Source organism: Limulus polyphemus, unplaced genomic scaffold (assembly GCF_000517525.1).
Source record: "Limulus polyphemus unplaced genomic scaffold, Limulus_polyphemus-2.1.2 Scaffold1712, whole genome shotgun sequence".
NCBI classification, from domain to species: Eukaryota; Metazoa; Arthropoda; class Merostomata; order Xiphosura; family Limulidae; genus Limulus; species Limulus polyphemus.
Window position 1 is genome coordinate 120,285 of NW_013667322.1, and position 13,883 is coordinate 134,167.

A 13,883-nucleotide genomic window follows, 5' to 3' on the forward strand; every position below is an offset into this window, starting at 1 on the left:
CACCATTGTAAACAAACCTCACAGTAAATTAGTATAGGAGGTTTTTTATGATATTTTATGATCTAACAAACAAGAGCTGTAGAATCTAATTATTTGCAGTAATGTCAGTTTTTTGTGAAGTTTCTACTATATGGATGTGTATAAGACTTTATACTTACTGCTGAGCCACTGGGTGGGGCTTCTGTTCTTTTAGAGAAAAAATAACTATCATACACAAAACATTTCGCTTAGATTAAGAAAGAGATTTAAAGTGACAAATTTTAAAAACTGCCTGATAAATAATGTTTGAAAGTGCCAATTCCTAAATTACATATTAAGTGCATATAAAAATTTTAAGTTGTAGCAATTTACAGATAGTAATGGTAACTTTTTTTTTGTTAAACAGCAAATTGTTAAAATGTTAATGCAATTACTTAGCAAAAACTACCAACACAAAGTATTTTGCTAGTGTTGTGTAACTTAGTGGCAGTGACAATTCCAGTGCATGTTTTTAGTACAAGCATGTGCCCTACATAAAAAAACAAACAGACTTTAAATAGTTTGCTTTAACTAAAATCAAGTCAAAATGTATATTCCAATGATTGACAATATAGATTTACAGGCATCCTTCTACTAGTTATTCCTTGGATCATTTCTTAAGTCTCAAAATTTGTATGTAGTAAAATCCTCAATACAAAATATTAGGGCTAAGAACAGTTTGTTCTCCTAAAATAACTTTAAAATGTTTCTTTTTTTAAGAAACAATTCCTATCTGTTTATACACATCAGTATTTTATAAAGCTAACAAAACATCCAGTTTTGATGTTAAAGTAAAAAAGTAAGAGACTGTATCCTAGTCTTTATATACAAAGCCTCATTCTGTCGTATACACAGGGTTTTAAATTTGCAATACTGATTTTCAACATGTTTGCAGTATAATTTCACATCTTATAAAAATTATGTGATGATCCCATTTATTTTTGAAAATGAGGAAAAGAAGCTGAACAAATGGGAGTCTTCATTTCCTGGGTTAAAACATGATACAGCAACTCAAAAATTGTAAATACTTGTTAACATATAGAACATTTAAAAATAGTCATAATAAAGAAGTTAAGTAAATCCCATTCATCTAGACTGTATGGTATTCATACCAAATGTAATTCTTAACACTAATTAAATTTATAAATCACCTCAAACTCTCAACATTAAGTAAATTGGTCAATAGGGCAAACTCTGTCCTTAAATTTAAAAAATTTTTTTTATAAAAGTATGACATTCCCTTGCTTGTTTATAAACTTGTATAAATAAATTATAGCATATATCAAACTCAAACACCACTAACTGCATTGTTACAGCACCTAAGTCACTCTATACAGCTTGCAGGTCTTAATAATAACAAATATTGCACAGCATGAAAATCTTAACATAACTAATGCCCTTAAAATTTAGTACATTATTCAAATATTCACTCATTTCAGCCCTGTTGTTAATTCATTCTTTTGTGCATTAACAATATTGAATATCTTTCCAAGCTATTGCAATACAATTCCTTGACTACATTTCATCACAGATTTTATTATTCTGTTTTTCATCATTCACTGAAGCATATGAAGATCACAAAGTTTCAAGCAGCTTTCACTTCCCTTCATCAAACATCAATTTTTCAATTTTTACCACGTTTTCATTCATTTTCTTACATTGTTGCCTGTATTTTTGTTCTACATTTTCTTTTTTGTTGTTTATGTACTACGATTAACTTCATTTATAAAATTTGTTTACTTTTATTATTAATTTATTATTTTATATGTTACTTCCTTTACCTCATTTGTAGCTTCAGGAACATGTTCTTGAGCCCTCGAGCCACGTATTATTTGTTCTTTCAACCTAATCCTTATATTAACAGCTTCATTGCCACTGGTAACCTGATGAAGGGCTGTTGTCCGAAACGTCATTTTCTTGTTTTATTAATAAAGTTATTTTAATTTGGTGAGTTTTTACCACTACTTTATATCAGATGATCTTCAAGCAGCTTCCACATCCCTTCATCAAACACCAATTTTTAAATTTTTACCATATGATTCACTTTACATTTATATGTGTATATTACCTGGTAGACGTGGTGAACATCAGATGACCTTCCTGTCAAGAATGCAGAAGGAATCCAGATATTAATGAGTGGTCGTGAAATTGCTAACTGGGAACTCCTGTAAAATGGAATGTAAAAAAACAAAAACACTTATGCATTCATAATGTAAAATATAACTGTGGACAAAATGTGCATGTGCATATGTGGGCATTCTTTATCATGCAGTATTTTTTAAAATCATGATTAACTAACTTGAAAGGAATACTAAAGATTTTAGTTTCTTGAAATCTGCTTAATCCTCTGTATGTGGGATCACTCATTTTGATCAACCTTGTAACCACCATGTAGCAAAAAATATAAAATAAATCTAAAATACCCTTTTTTCTTTCTAGAATGACTGTAAAAACTACATGTACAAACTACATATTCTTACAGCCAAAACTAACAGAATTTTCATTTAGTATTTCTTTGTAGTTGTACTTAGTCCTTTCTCAGTGTAGGTGAAAGCTATTTATTACACAGGACTGACTTGTGTAAACAAATGATTGAGTTTCAAGCATGCCTTGGTTGAATTACAATCATACCTCACAACATGTGCTTGCTACAATAGAGTATTGCAAGAAATTTGTATTTTTACATTTTTGTCATTTAAGTTTTCTTATCTAATCTAATAAGTTTCTGATTTTTACATCTTATTTACTTTTATAACAATAAAGGAAAAAATACATAAAAACAAGAAATTTAATACTTGTGCCTAGAATCTTGTCTTTTGCAAGCTTTTGGATTCACACAGAAGTTATCTGTCATGCACTAGGCCTATTGTTTAGTTATTTCACTTTTTTTTCAAATTCACATATGCCATTTAGAGTACAAAATATTACCATACATAAAAAATAAAATACCCAAAAACTAAAATAATTTAACTGACTTTCTAACTAAACTATAAATGGGTTAAAATAATTCCAATAGCTGGTCGAACTGAGCTCCAATGACTAAGAACAATGAAACAAATGAAGAATTTTTCAAAACCTATCATCTGAACAATTGTAGTGTTGTATCATTTAGTAAATTAGAATCTTCTTTTTTTAACTGTTAGAAATAATCCAATGGCAAATGTTAAAGAGAATTACAGACATTTTTGGAAAGACTGGATGTGCTCGGAGGGGTATGGCATGTGGGTTTCACTGTATACATCTTGGTAAAGTAAGAAGCATAGACTAAAAATTTATATTTTATCTCAAATGTACTGACAATATAAGTGTGTAATCCATGGGAAACAAGAAATTCTGAAATTGGCAATTTGGAGTGAAGTAGTATCATGTGATATAGAGAAGTGAAGACGAGGATTTACTTAAATATTTCGTTTTGAAATTAAAATAACACATATATAATATCAAAATTTGATTTATAAATTACATTTTGATGTGAAATTTTATTGAAATACATTGATAATAAAGTTGTTTAATTAAATTTTGAATGTAACTTTTTGACTATATGTGATTTTAGAGGAATAATAGATTAATATATATATTTCTTCCAAAATTCTTATTGGTCAATTTCTGGTTCTACTGACTGTGTTAATCTATCAGATTTTCTGTTTAATGTAAATGTAGCCATAAGTTAGAAGTAAAGCTCACTCAAAATATTTGTGGCCTCAGTCTGTGGATGTGCAAACTCTACTGAATAATTATTTTAAACACTAACTTCTCAGTTCTTCTGTACTCGCTAAATGATCAATGTAATTTCAATAAACAGCTTTCTTAATTTTTGTTGCTCTTCCCTTCTTGCACTTATTGAACTAAGAAGGTATTTTAAAGAGACTTCTCACTTTTCTTTGCATTCATTGAATAAAACAAAAATGTCACTTAAAAGAAAAAGTTTACTCACTAATCTTTGTTTTTCTCTATCTTTTCAAAAGTAAAAATTTATCATCTCAAAAATTCAATGTGTTCATAGGGCACTAGAATAAAGGATATTACTATTTCACGGCTGTCATTTGTAAAATGTAATTTTAAGTAGTACTAGACATGATTTATTCATAATTAACATATTAATACTGTGAGACCAATAACTGATGAATGGCAAATGGTCTTCCCATTATTTAAAACATACTAAATTGACCAGTCAGTATTTTAATTCATAAATTAAAATTTCAATTTGAATTCAACAATATTGTAATAATGTATATTTATATTTAAAACAAATAATATATGTAATTAAGTTGTTTTCTAATGAAACAGTAACTAGACTAGAACTTTCTGTTTGCAAAGTGGTATAGCTTAACTTTTCATAATTCTAAATAAAGCTGGATGGTATTTCCTAATTGATCAATTGATGGCTCCATTAATCAATTACACTAGATTTGTAGCATTTCTCAAACCATGCTACATACAAGCCAAAAAAACAAAAGTTGGTGGCAAGAGATGACAACCAGTTGCCTTTCCTCAGGTCAGCAGTTCAAACTGAAAGAAAAATAGTTGTTGGCAGGTGATTCAAGCCAACTAGTCAGTCTTAGTAGATTTGCCACAACAAAGATGAAACGAACAAGTTTGGTAGTAATATGCTGATTATTTGTATAGTTGGAATAACCAAAAACACTAATTTTGATTAGTTGACTATTTTCATGACAATCGATATAATCAAAAGCACTAATTTTGATTAGTTGACTATTTTCATGACAATCAATATAATCAAAAGCACTAATTTTGATTAGTTGACTATTTTCATGACAACCAATATAATCAAAAATACTAATTTCAATTAGTTATTTTCAAGAAATCAATATTATCAAAATTTCATTTAATCAACTGTTGGAATAATAAAAAACAGTAATAAACAGAAATACTACTTTTGATTAATGAATTAGTTTGCGTGACCCTAATCACTGTAGTCACTGATATTTTAACTGAAAATTAACCATAATATTTTTATCCAAATATTGTAACATCATGTCATTTAGGTTCAATTTCTAAGACAGCATTCAACTCTATATTGACAGTGGTATATCCCTAAAATAAAGAGTAAAAAACTTACGCATCATAATCAGAAGTTACACTGACGTCATCATCCGATGTCTGATTTTCTTCTGGAAACTATAATAATACATATTACAAAACTGTATTTACAGTGGACCTTCCGGAAAAAATATATATTTTGTGTGTTCTTCAACAAAAAATCTATGCAGATGCTAGGTTATAATTTTTACTACAAATGCAATTAAGTTTAGCTAATGTAGAACACAAATTAAAATGATCATAAAAAATGTGAAATTATAATTCTATTCATATGTCATTGACATTAAATTTATTAAGTAAATCCAAGTAGTTTTTTCATCTCTTTAATATAATAATTTGTATTCTTAATTAATTTTTTTTATAAATTAACTGCTATACACTCACTACTTAAAATTGTAAACAATCAAACTTTGTGACACTTAAAAAGCCATGAATATGCTGTACAGAAGAAAGCATTTTTTTGATTTTCTGAACAACTGAATAATATGATAACATTATCAGCAAATAAAACTCTTTGAAACAGACAAATAAGCCTAAAATTATTATAAAACAAGTTAACTACAGATTAATTTTCTCATTCCTCTTAATTTAAACTGTAACATTTAAATATTAAACTGCATACCTAAATAGCACTTCATAAAATCTTTTGGCTCTCACTATCCAGCCCAAATGATGAGTTCTGGTATTGAAGAATAAACTTTTTGGGTAGTGACTTACAGGAGACAGATCTGAAATGTTATTTTTTACGAGCCTCTGATTTTGAGCCACAACAAACAAATTAAAAGGTATGTAAAAAAACAAAAAAACATCTGCAGTTAACTTGTCTTTAAATGATCTTTGCAAAAGAATTACTCACAGGTCCTCGTAAATCTATTAGTTCTTCTCGTAGTCGACGTATAGTAGTTTCCCGTTGTACAAGCTGACGATGTAGTTGTTCATTGAATTCTAAAAGTTCTCCATGCATTTCAGCCACCTAAAAACAGGATCAAACTTGTATCATAGAACAGAAACATAACATTTTAAACGTTTTTCCATGCACTTTAGCCTCCACATCGAGAATTAAATTAAAGTTTACTATTTGTATTAAGAACATTAATGTCTAAAAGTTCCTTATACACTTTAACTGCTTAAACCATGAGTAATTCATGAATTAAAGCAGAGAAAAATTAAACACTATAAATTTCACACGCATTTCTGTTCCCAAATCCAGGATACAAATATGTACTATAACTCAGAACATTAAATTCTAAAAGCTCCTGATACACTACAAGCATCTAATCTAAGAATATAATTTCTTATAGCATGGAAAAAATACAACAAATATCCCAAGCATTTTAGCCAATTAAACAAAAAACCAAAATCTTAAATGGCATAAGCATATCAAGTTCACAAAATTACAAATTCATTATAATTATATATATATATATAAAACTATTATATCATAGTAAAGCAAATAATTAAAACATTTCACATCAAAAGATCCCCAGGCATTACAACAATCACCCCATATTAGAATAAAAACTATCACAATGTTGCAAAACAAAAGATATTCCTTCATTTGCTAGTTAGTTAATAACCTTTTTTCAGAACTAGAAGCAAATTATTCTATAGCAATATTTAAAAATATCTTTCTAGTTGAAGTCAGTGTATGCTAAGCTGCACCAAAACTCCTTCTTTTTAACCAAAGCATCATTATATGTCGACTAAACTTCTGCTGCATTAGAAACTAACACCCCTCAAGTCTCTTAGCAGAAGATATAAAAGTTCACTGCACTCGCAATCCCCCCCAATCAGAAATCAATTCTTTTCATGGTTAACAAGTTGTTAAAAATTAAAATTTTCCTTACAGGTTGATTGTTTCTAGTATCCAAACTGAAGAACCTAACTATGAGTACTCGCCTCAGGCCCTGTACCCTCCCACCCCTATACGTATCAATGTACATTGTGGCAGCCTATGAGGTAATCATCATTAGACTATAGTCCTCCATCAATCGGAGGGGGGATACATCCTCCATGCACAGTAATCCTCATGAGAATTAGCATTTCAATATAAGCTCATTTTTGAAATGGCAAACTAAATGTGCTTGAAGCAGAGGTGGTACAGAGAGGTGAGTATGTACGTAAAATATATTTTCAGATAGTGAAAATATTAACTTAAGAAATGTTACTCGCCTCTCTGCACCACAAAGAGCTAGAATCCCACACTGAAGATGGTAGAGGGGCTGGTGCAGAGAAACAAGTTACAAAGATGAGCTACTTTCAGAAAACAGCATCAGAAAGGGAAAGTCCAAGGAGTGTAACATTCATGAGGTGGGGGTATCCTAGTTTGGCAGCAAACCACAACAATCTCAAGCAGGGATTACTCTCTGAAATATGTACGCAAGATATTTAACACAATAATCAGGTGCAGGAAGATACATGCCAGACCCGAGTCCCAAGGCAAACCCAAGACCCATCTGGAATGGTTTAGTTCAATATGTAGTGGGATGTCCTTTATTACACTTACAGATAACATCCAAGACCTACTTCCCAAATGAGGGTGCATCCACTCAGCCATGCAGAGGGATTGTTCCACCTGATGAGGAACTCTCTATATCAACATTCCCTGCAGCTTGGTACTGGGGAAGCACGATCATGTCATCAGAAACAGTCACTGCAATTAGGTCTCATACTGAGAGACAGTGCGAATGGTTACTGTGACTAAAGACAGAAGACATAAGCCAGGTGTGAGGGCAGACACTCACCTGATGTTATAATTTTTATTTTATTTTCCAGAAGTGCAGAACGACCTGGAAGATAAAATGTATAGACACTGCCAAAGCAATCTTGCAAAAACCACATCTCAACAGCAAACACTGAGCAGTGGCAGATAGACTTAATACTTTCTGTACTTCCCCACAGACATTACACATCGTTAGACCTGAAAAATAAAGGAAAAAGTAGGTGGAACTTCTTTGTGGTGTAAGTAAGGGGACACTAATGTATCCGAGGTCATCCACATCCCCACCTGCAAGATCTCATACATGTGACATGGATGGCTAGAGGCAAGAGAAGCCATGAGATGACAAACATGATTGGAGGAGACATGAAAAATATGAAAAAGGCTATCACCAATAGAAGAAGAAACAAGCCAGATTGGGTGTACAACCAAACAAGGCAAAGTGAAAGACGATAAGTTACTAGAGAAAGAGGGATCCCATAGTAAGAAAAGATATTGGCAAATGCTAGTAAGAGTGATATAATAATGAATATATAACACAAAACAAAAGGGGTGAGCTGGGTAGGAATGATCATACAAGGAACAAAGGAAAGAGAGAATGAATGGAGAAAACATTAAATTACCCATGTTTGGGGCAGTTAGGGAAAAATATGAGCCTGTCACTATAGTAAATAGTGCAGGAGGAGACCAAGACAAAAGTGAGTGATGTCTCCTGCAAAGGAAAAGGGTAAGAAATTGTTGAGAGCATATAAAAGGAGGTTGAACCACATGAGATAAAGAGCATCCTCAACTACAGCTGTAGAGTCTGAGATTGGCTACCATATGAGTTGAAATAAGGAGTGAAACAGAGGTGGAAAGACAGTGATGATAGAATGCCCATAGTGGGAGTAAAGCCACTGAAAAAACCAGAGGATGAAGAAACCACAATGTGGGAATAGTCCAGGTCTAAGTGAGATAATTGATCCACTACCAGGGCCTGAGCTTTTGAGAAATGATAGATCAACAACTGAATGTAATGGCTGTGAGCCCAAAAGAGTCCGGAGCCAAGAAAACAGAGATCCTGGGAGATCTTTGTAGTGCAAAGAGTCAATTCGACTGAGCCTGTGGCGATTGTGTTAAAAAGATATTTTGTTTCCAAGTTGAAAATCTCAATAACTTTTTCTTCCTGAATTTGATTGCACAATATTTGTGTGTGTAATAAAAGCCAATGATATTTATGAATAAACACCATGCTCAAACCTTAAGAACTATAGTAATAATTATATTCAACTCATCTATCTTGTCAAATGTACTGAAATGAGAATGAAGTAATGAAACCTATTACAAAAACAAAATTATCATTTAGGGGAGTTTCCCAAAGCTAGTCAACCTCAATTGAGCAATGAAGGATATTTTTTAAATAGCAAAGATGAATTCAAAGTTTTGAAGAAGATCTGTAATCAAAAGAGTAATTTTGAAAGGAAAGTACATATCTTTAGAGAAATTCTGAATTTTTGAAGTTAGTACATTAGGTTTGTAGCCAAAAATGGAAGACATATCACAGTTTTCATCCTTGTATACTTAAAAACATGTAAAATACATCAATCCATTCTTACAAAAAATAAAAAAAATATGAGAAGTAAGCTTTAGAGGGTTAAAACAACAACTCTGACTAGCATGGGTTCGATTCTCACCTCTTCATGTTTATTTTACTAATACATGTATTACTTGTATTGCTGAAATGTTCCCACAATTCTACTTATAAATATTGTTTTAACTAAACTTTAACAACTAAATAATTCTACCCTAGACAGCCATGTTTAATACTACTTCATACAGAGGTTAATATTTTTCTACACTGAAAATATATTTCTGAGAAATATTTATCTTCTTTCACAGTTACAACTATTCTCAATTTGACTGCCCTCTAGTGTGGAAATTTTCACTTGCCACTAGCCTTGAAACTCCCAAATAATTCTACATGTATACCATGTGGTTCAGCATTTAAGCATTCCAATTAGCACGTGACAGTCCTCCACCAACAGGAGCATGACAAATCATGCTATCCCAGCTGACTCCCTCCATGCAGTTGAACCCAATCTTCATTTTGAGAATAGAGAAGAAAAATGACACCGGAAGTGAGGAGGGTGGGTGGGAAGTGTGAGAAAAGGTATCTAACAGAAATATATTTTCATTGTAGGAAATTATTAACTTCTGATATGATTACTTACCTCCTCTCACAGTTACAGCTAGAATCCCATATTCAGCACCCTTCAAAAGCATTTGAAGAGTACCCATGGAGTGAGCCCTCTCTATATGTGGTGTCAGGCTCAAAGGGCAGAACAAGGTAACAATTCCAAATCCCTAAGGAAGAGTGGCTAAGGCCCGTTGGACCATAAGTGGGAGGTCAATTCCAATCCAAACCAGTGGCACTGAGAGGAACTCAACCACTTCATGGTAAAAGGAGAGTCCTAAACCATTCACCTGAGGTATATAAACCCAGAAGAGAAGAGGAGCTTCTGTTCCAAGAACCTAAACCATCCTGTATGCAAATTCAGCACAACCTGCAGCAAGAAACCCTGGGAATGGACATCCAGACAATGTCAGAAAGTTGGAAATGCAACGTGGAGGGTCATTTCCAGTCCAAAACCAATTGGCATTGGGAATGTAACATCCAGACCATGACAGGAGGAAGTTCCTAGCCCACTCACATGTGAGGACTTGTGTTGGCAGATCCAGCTCCAATCAAAACCAGTCACCTAGGAACCAACATCCAGATGATGGTAGGAGGGAGTGTTCCCAGCCAGAGAGGCAAACTGCAAAATAGATGGAAAAATCCAGTCCAGACTGGAGGCATCTGGAATAAAACAGCAGACCCGTGTCAGGAGGATAGTCACACAGGCAGAATGTCACTGGCCTACTCTTGATTGAGTGGAATTGTACACATTCAGGAGGATTTCTCCATGATCCACCACCCCAGTGACTAGGAGCTGGTAAGAGGTAAGCACTCCTGTACTCCACTGGAAGAAGATGGGGAAGAAAATCATTGGAGAGTCTACAAAAACTCATCACTGGAAAAAGTGCAATGGGTGACCACGAAACCATATCTTGAAAAGCAGACTATTCCTGACTATGGCAATCTAAGGAATGTTAGAAATGGGCAGCAATCCCTTTCTGCTTTACTCATGTTAGTCCAGGAGTGTACAGTCCAGTACAAATATATTTATGATGCAATATACTGAGAGGAAGAACCGGCAAGCAGTCTTATGGTACATCCTATCTCAAAAGTGAACCTGATAGACCTTATAGCTCTCACAGTGTGGATTTTGGATATCAGTAAACCTGGACAGGCATCACTTGCTACAGAGCAGGCAAGATCCATAGCATGTGAAGTTGGTCCCTGAAAAAAAAAAGAACTTACTCACTCAGAATTGTACCAATGTATAAAGAATGAGTTCAGGGGGAAGACGACATACAGCTGAGCAGGAAACCACTAGATAGTGCAAATAATGTGACACAAAGGCATCAGGGGAGTAGTCCACATGCTGGCCCGGATAATCTCCTCCAAAGGACAATGTAAATGAGCAACCAAGAACATTGGAAGGTGATGGATCTGATGGGATGAAACACAGAACAATTGGCAAGATTCAGGAGAGGCATGAGAGGCATAAAAGGGCAGTGTGTGTGTGACATACAACACCATAAAGCACAGACCAGACACAGGAGATAATCTGGATCAGAGTGGGAGGGAATATGGAAGGAAGGAAAAAAGGGGATTCAGGTCAAATCTCCTTTGTGGACAGATGATGTTTTGGGAAGGAAGGAATAGTTCGGATATAAAAGGACATAGGATTTTTAGAGCAAAATGTGGTGAATTTCGATGGTGAATAAGTCTGATCAGCAATGTCCACAAGCCAAAAGGAGAAGAAAATACATCTTCAAGATGATATATGAAACATGAGGCTAGTGGTTCAAAGGGAAATGGCACAGAGAACAACACTTATATTGCAGTCTGGCAATTGAGCAGTACGAGGAGGAAGGGAAATGGCACAGAGAACAACACTTATATTGCAGTCTGGCAATTGAGCAGTATGAGGAGGACAATTTAGAAAAATAGACTGAATTAAAAGGGAAATAACTAGAGAGAAAACACATGGCAAAAACAGGAAAAACGAAAGGTAGATGACAGGACTGCCCTAAAGCCCACAATGGTTGAAACAGACAGACCCATGTAAAACTACCATGTAAAAAATCAGATATCTGAAGAAGGGAAGGTGAGAATCCATTCTGGATTGACCAACAATGGAATATTCTCCACTCACATTGATACACCAACATAGATGAGAAATGGACAGAGTAAAACAACAGGGAAGCTACACTTGTGGATAGTCCCAAACCTCTAAAAAGGGACTGGACAAAAGTCATATGTGATGCCGGAGGGAACAGAGGGATGAAGCACCCCTGTGTGAGGATGCTGGAGGTGGAACTGGAAGAGAGGGAGAGGTAATAGAAATAGTTCCTGGAGAAGGGACAGAAATCACGGTTGAGCCAGCCAGAAAGTAGCCACAAGAAGGACTCAACAAGAAGTGGATTGGATGAGAGTTTTACTCAGGGTAGAAGACAGGTAGGAGGGTATGTATAAAGGAAAAGGTTCTTCCAATCCTGGCTGAACACATCCATGACCAAAGCCTAAGGATATGGAACTGGGGACTAAAAGAGAGGAAGTTTGGCATTCAAAGGAGTGGCAAATGCCTACAACTGAGAACATAGCCATCAGAATACTTCAGGTCAAGATACCACTCTATGGGTAGAACCTTGTCAGGATGAGACAAGCCAGCAAACAAATTTGATGGCTGTGAGCCCAGAAGAAGAGAGCTCTAGAGTGCAGGAACATAAGGCCCAGGATTGAATGCTCCCCCTTTTCAGATGATGCAAGAGACAACCATCAAGTTATTTGAATGAATAATAACTTTCATGCCCCAAAGAGATGACAGAAACTGAACCATCATCCAATGAACAGCAAGAAGTTCTAAAAGGTTGATGTGAAGACCTAGCTCCTCCTGAGACTAAGTCAGAGATCTCCTATCTATTGCTGCACGCATCCCATCTTGAGAAGAAAGCATCTATGAAGAAGTGAATTTCCAGACGAGGAGGAGGAACAGGTACCCCCAGTGTCATGTTGTCCCTGTCTAACCACCAGTGGAAGGGAAGCAGGAAGATATGTCTGTAAATCAAGAGAGTCCATGATGAGGTGCCATTGACCTTGTAATACCAACATTTGGCATAGACCCCAATATCAGGCAATGGGGGAAAATCAACATTCAGAACTAGGTGCTGTAGTTAATGAGGAAGGGAGAGATCAAATGACACGAGCGACAAAACATAACATACCTGTGATATCAAGTCTAAAAAATTGGTGACTAAGGTCTAGGTGCTTCAACAGGCTGAGAACTTGCATGCACAGCATAGGATGGGGGGGGGGGGGGGAGCTGTCCAAGTCTACATCATTCCTGATCTAAGTCCAGAGGTAATGGCAGAATTACTTGTAGATTGGGAGATCTCTCAGCCAACACGAAAGAAGCCAACTCCTGATCAACTATGGCTGACACTTCCTCTGGCAATAACACCACACCTGTAGCTATTGTCATGAGCCACTGAACACTGGTTCTATCGGTAGCCATTGTAGTCATAATAGTAAATAGTAAATTCAAAAATATTGACTACTACTAGTAATTGAGTGAGAAATAGAATTCACAATAAAATTAAAAAATCCAACTCAATAGTGGATTATAAATAATACTTTGAATATGTTCAAAATGCACTAAAAAAAATAAAATGTTTGAAATCAAGCACTAGGTTTTAACACAGTCATGCCAAATCGAGAATTGAAGATTGGGTTCAACTGCATAGAGGGAGTCAGCTATGACAGGAGGGTTTGTCGCACTCCTGGAGGGTTGTCACATGCTAATTTGCATGCTTAAATGCAGCTGAACCAACTGGTATAAATGTGGAATTAGGTAGGAGTTTCTAGGCTAGTGGTGAGCAAAAAGTTGCATGCTAGAGGGCAGTCAAGTCGAGAATAGCTGTAACTTTGAGAAGAGGTAAG

General features: G+C 34.7%; 1 protein-coding gene across 9 annotated transcripts in view; it reads right to left on the bottom strand.

Moving 5' to 3' along the window:
• The window catches only part of LOC106464660 (sorting nexin-29-like), a 92,003-nt gene that overhangs the window by 12,345 nt on the left and 65,775 nt on the right, over positions 1-13,883 (bottom strand). For all 9 annotated transcript variants that reach the window (XR_002611799.1, XM_022392424.1, XM_022392422.1 and 6 more), the window contains 3 exons: positions 5,936-6,052; positions 5,099-5,157; positions 2,087-2,183 (listed from right to left, as the gene is read on the bottom strand). Coding sequence is in view for 8 of the 9 variants with exons in the window: in XM_022392424.1 (XP_022248132.1) it covers positions 2,087-2,183; positions 5,099-5,157; positions 5,936-6,052 (273 nt within the window). In the remaining variant the exon portion in view is untranslated. The remainder of the gene's footprint in view (positions 1-2,086; positions 2,184-5,098; positions 5,158-5,935; positions 6,053-13,883) is intronic.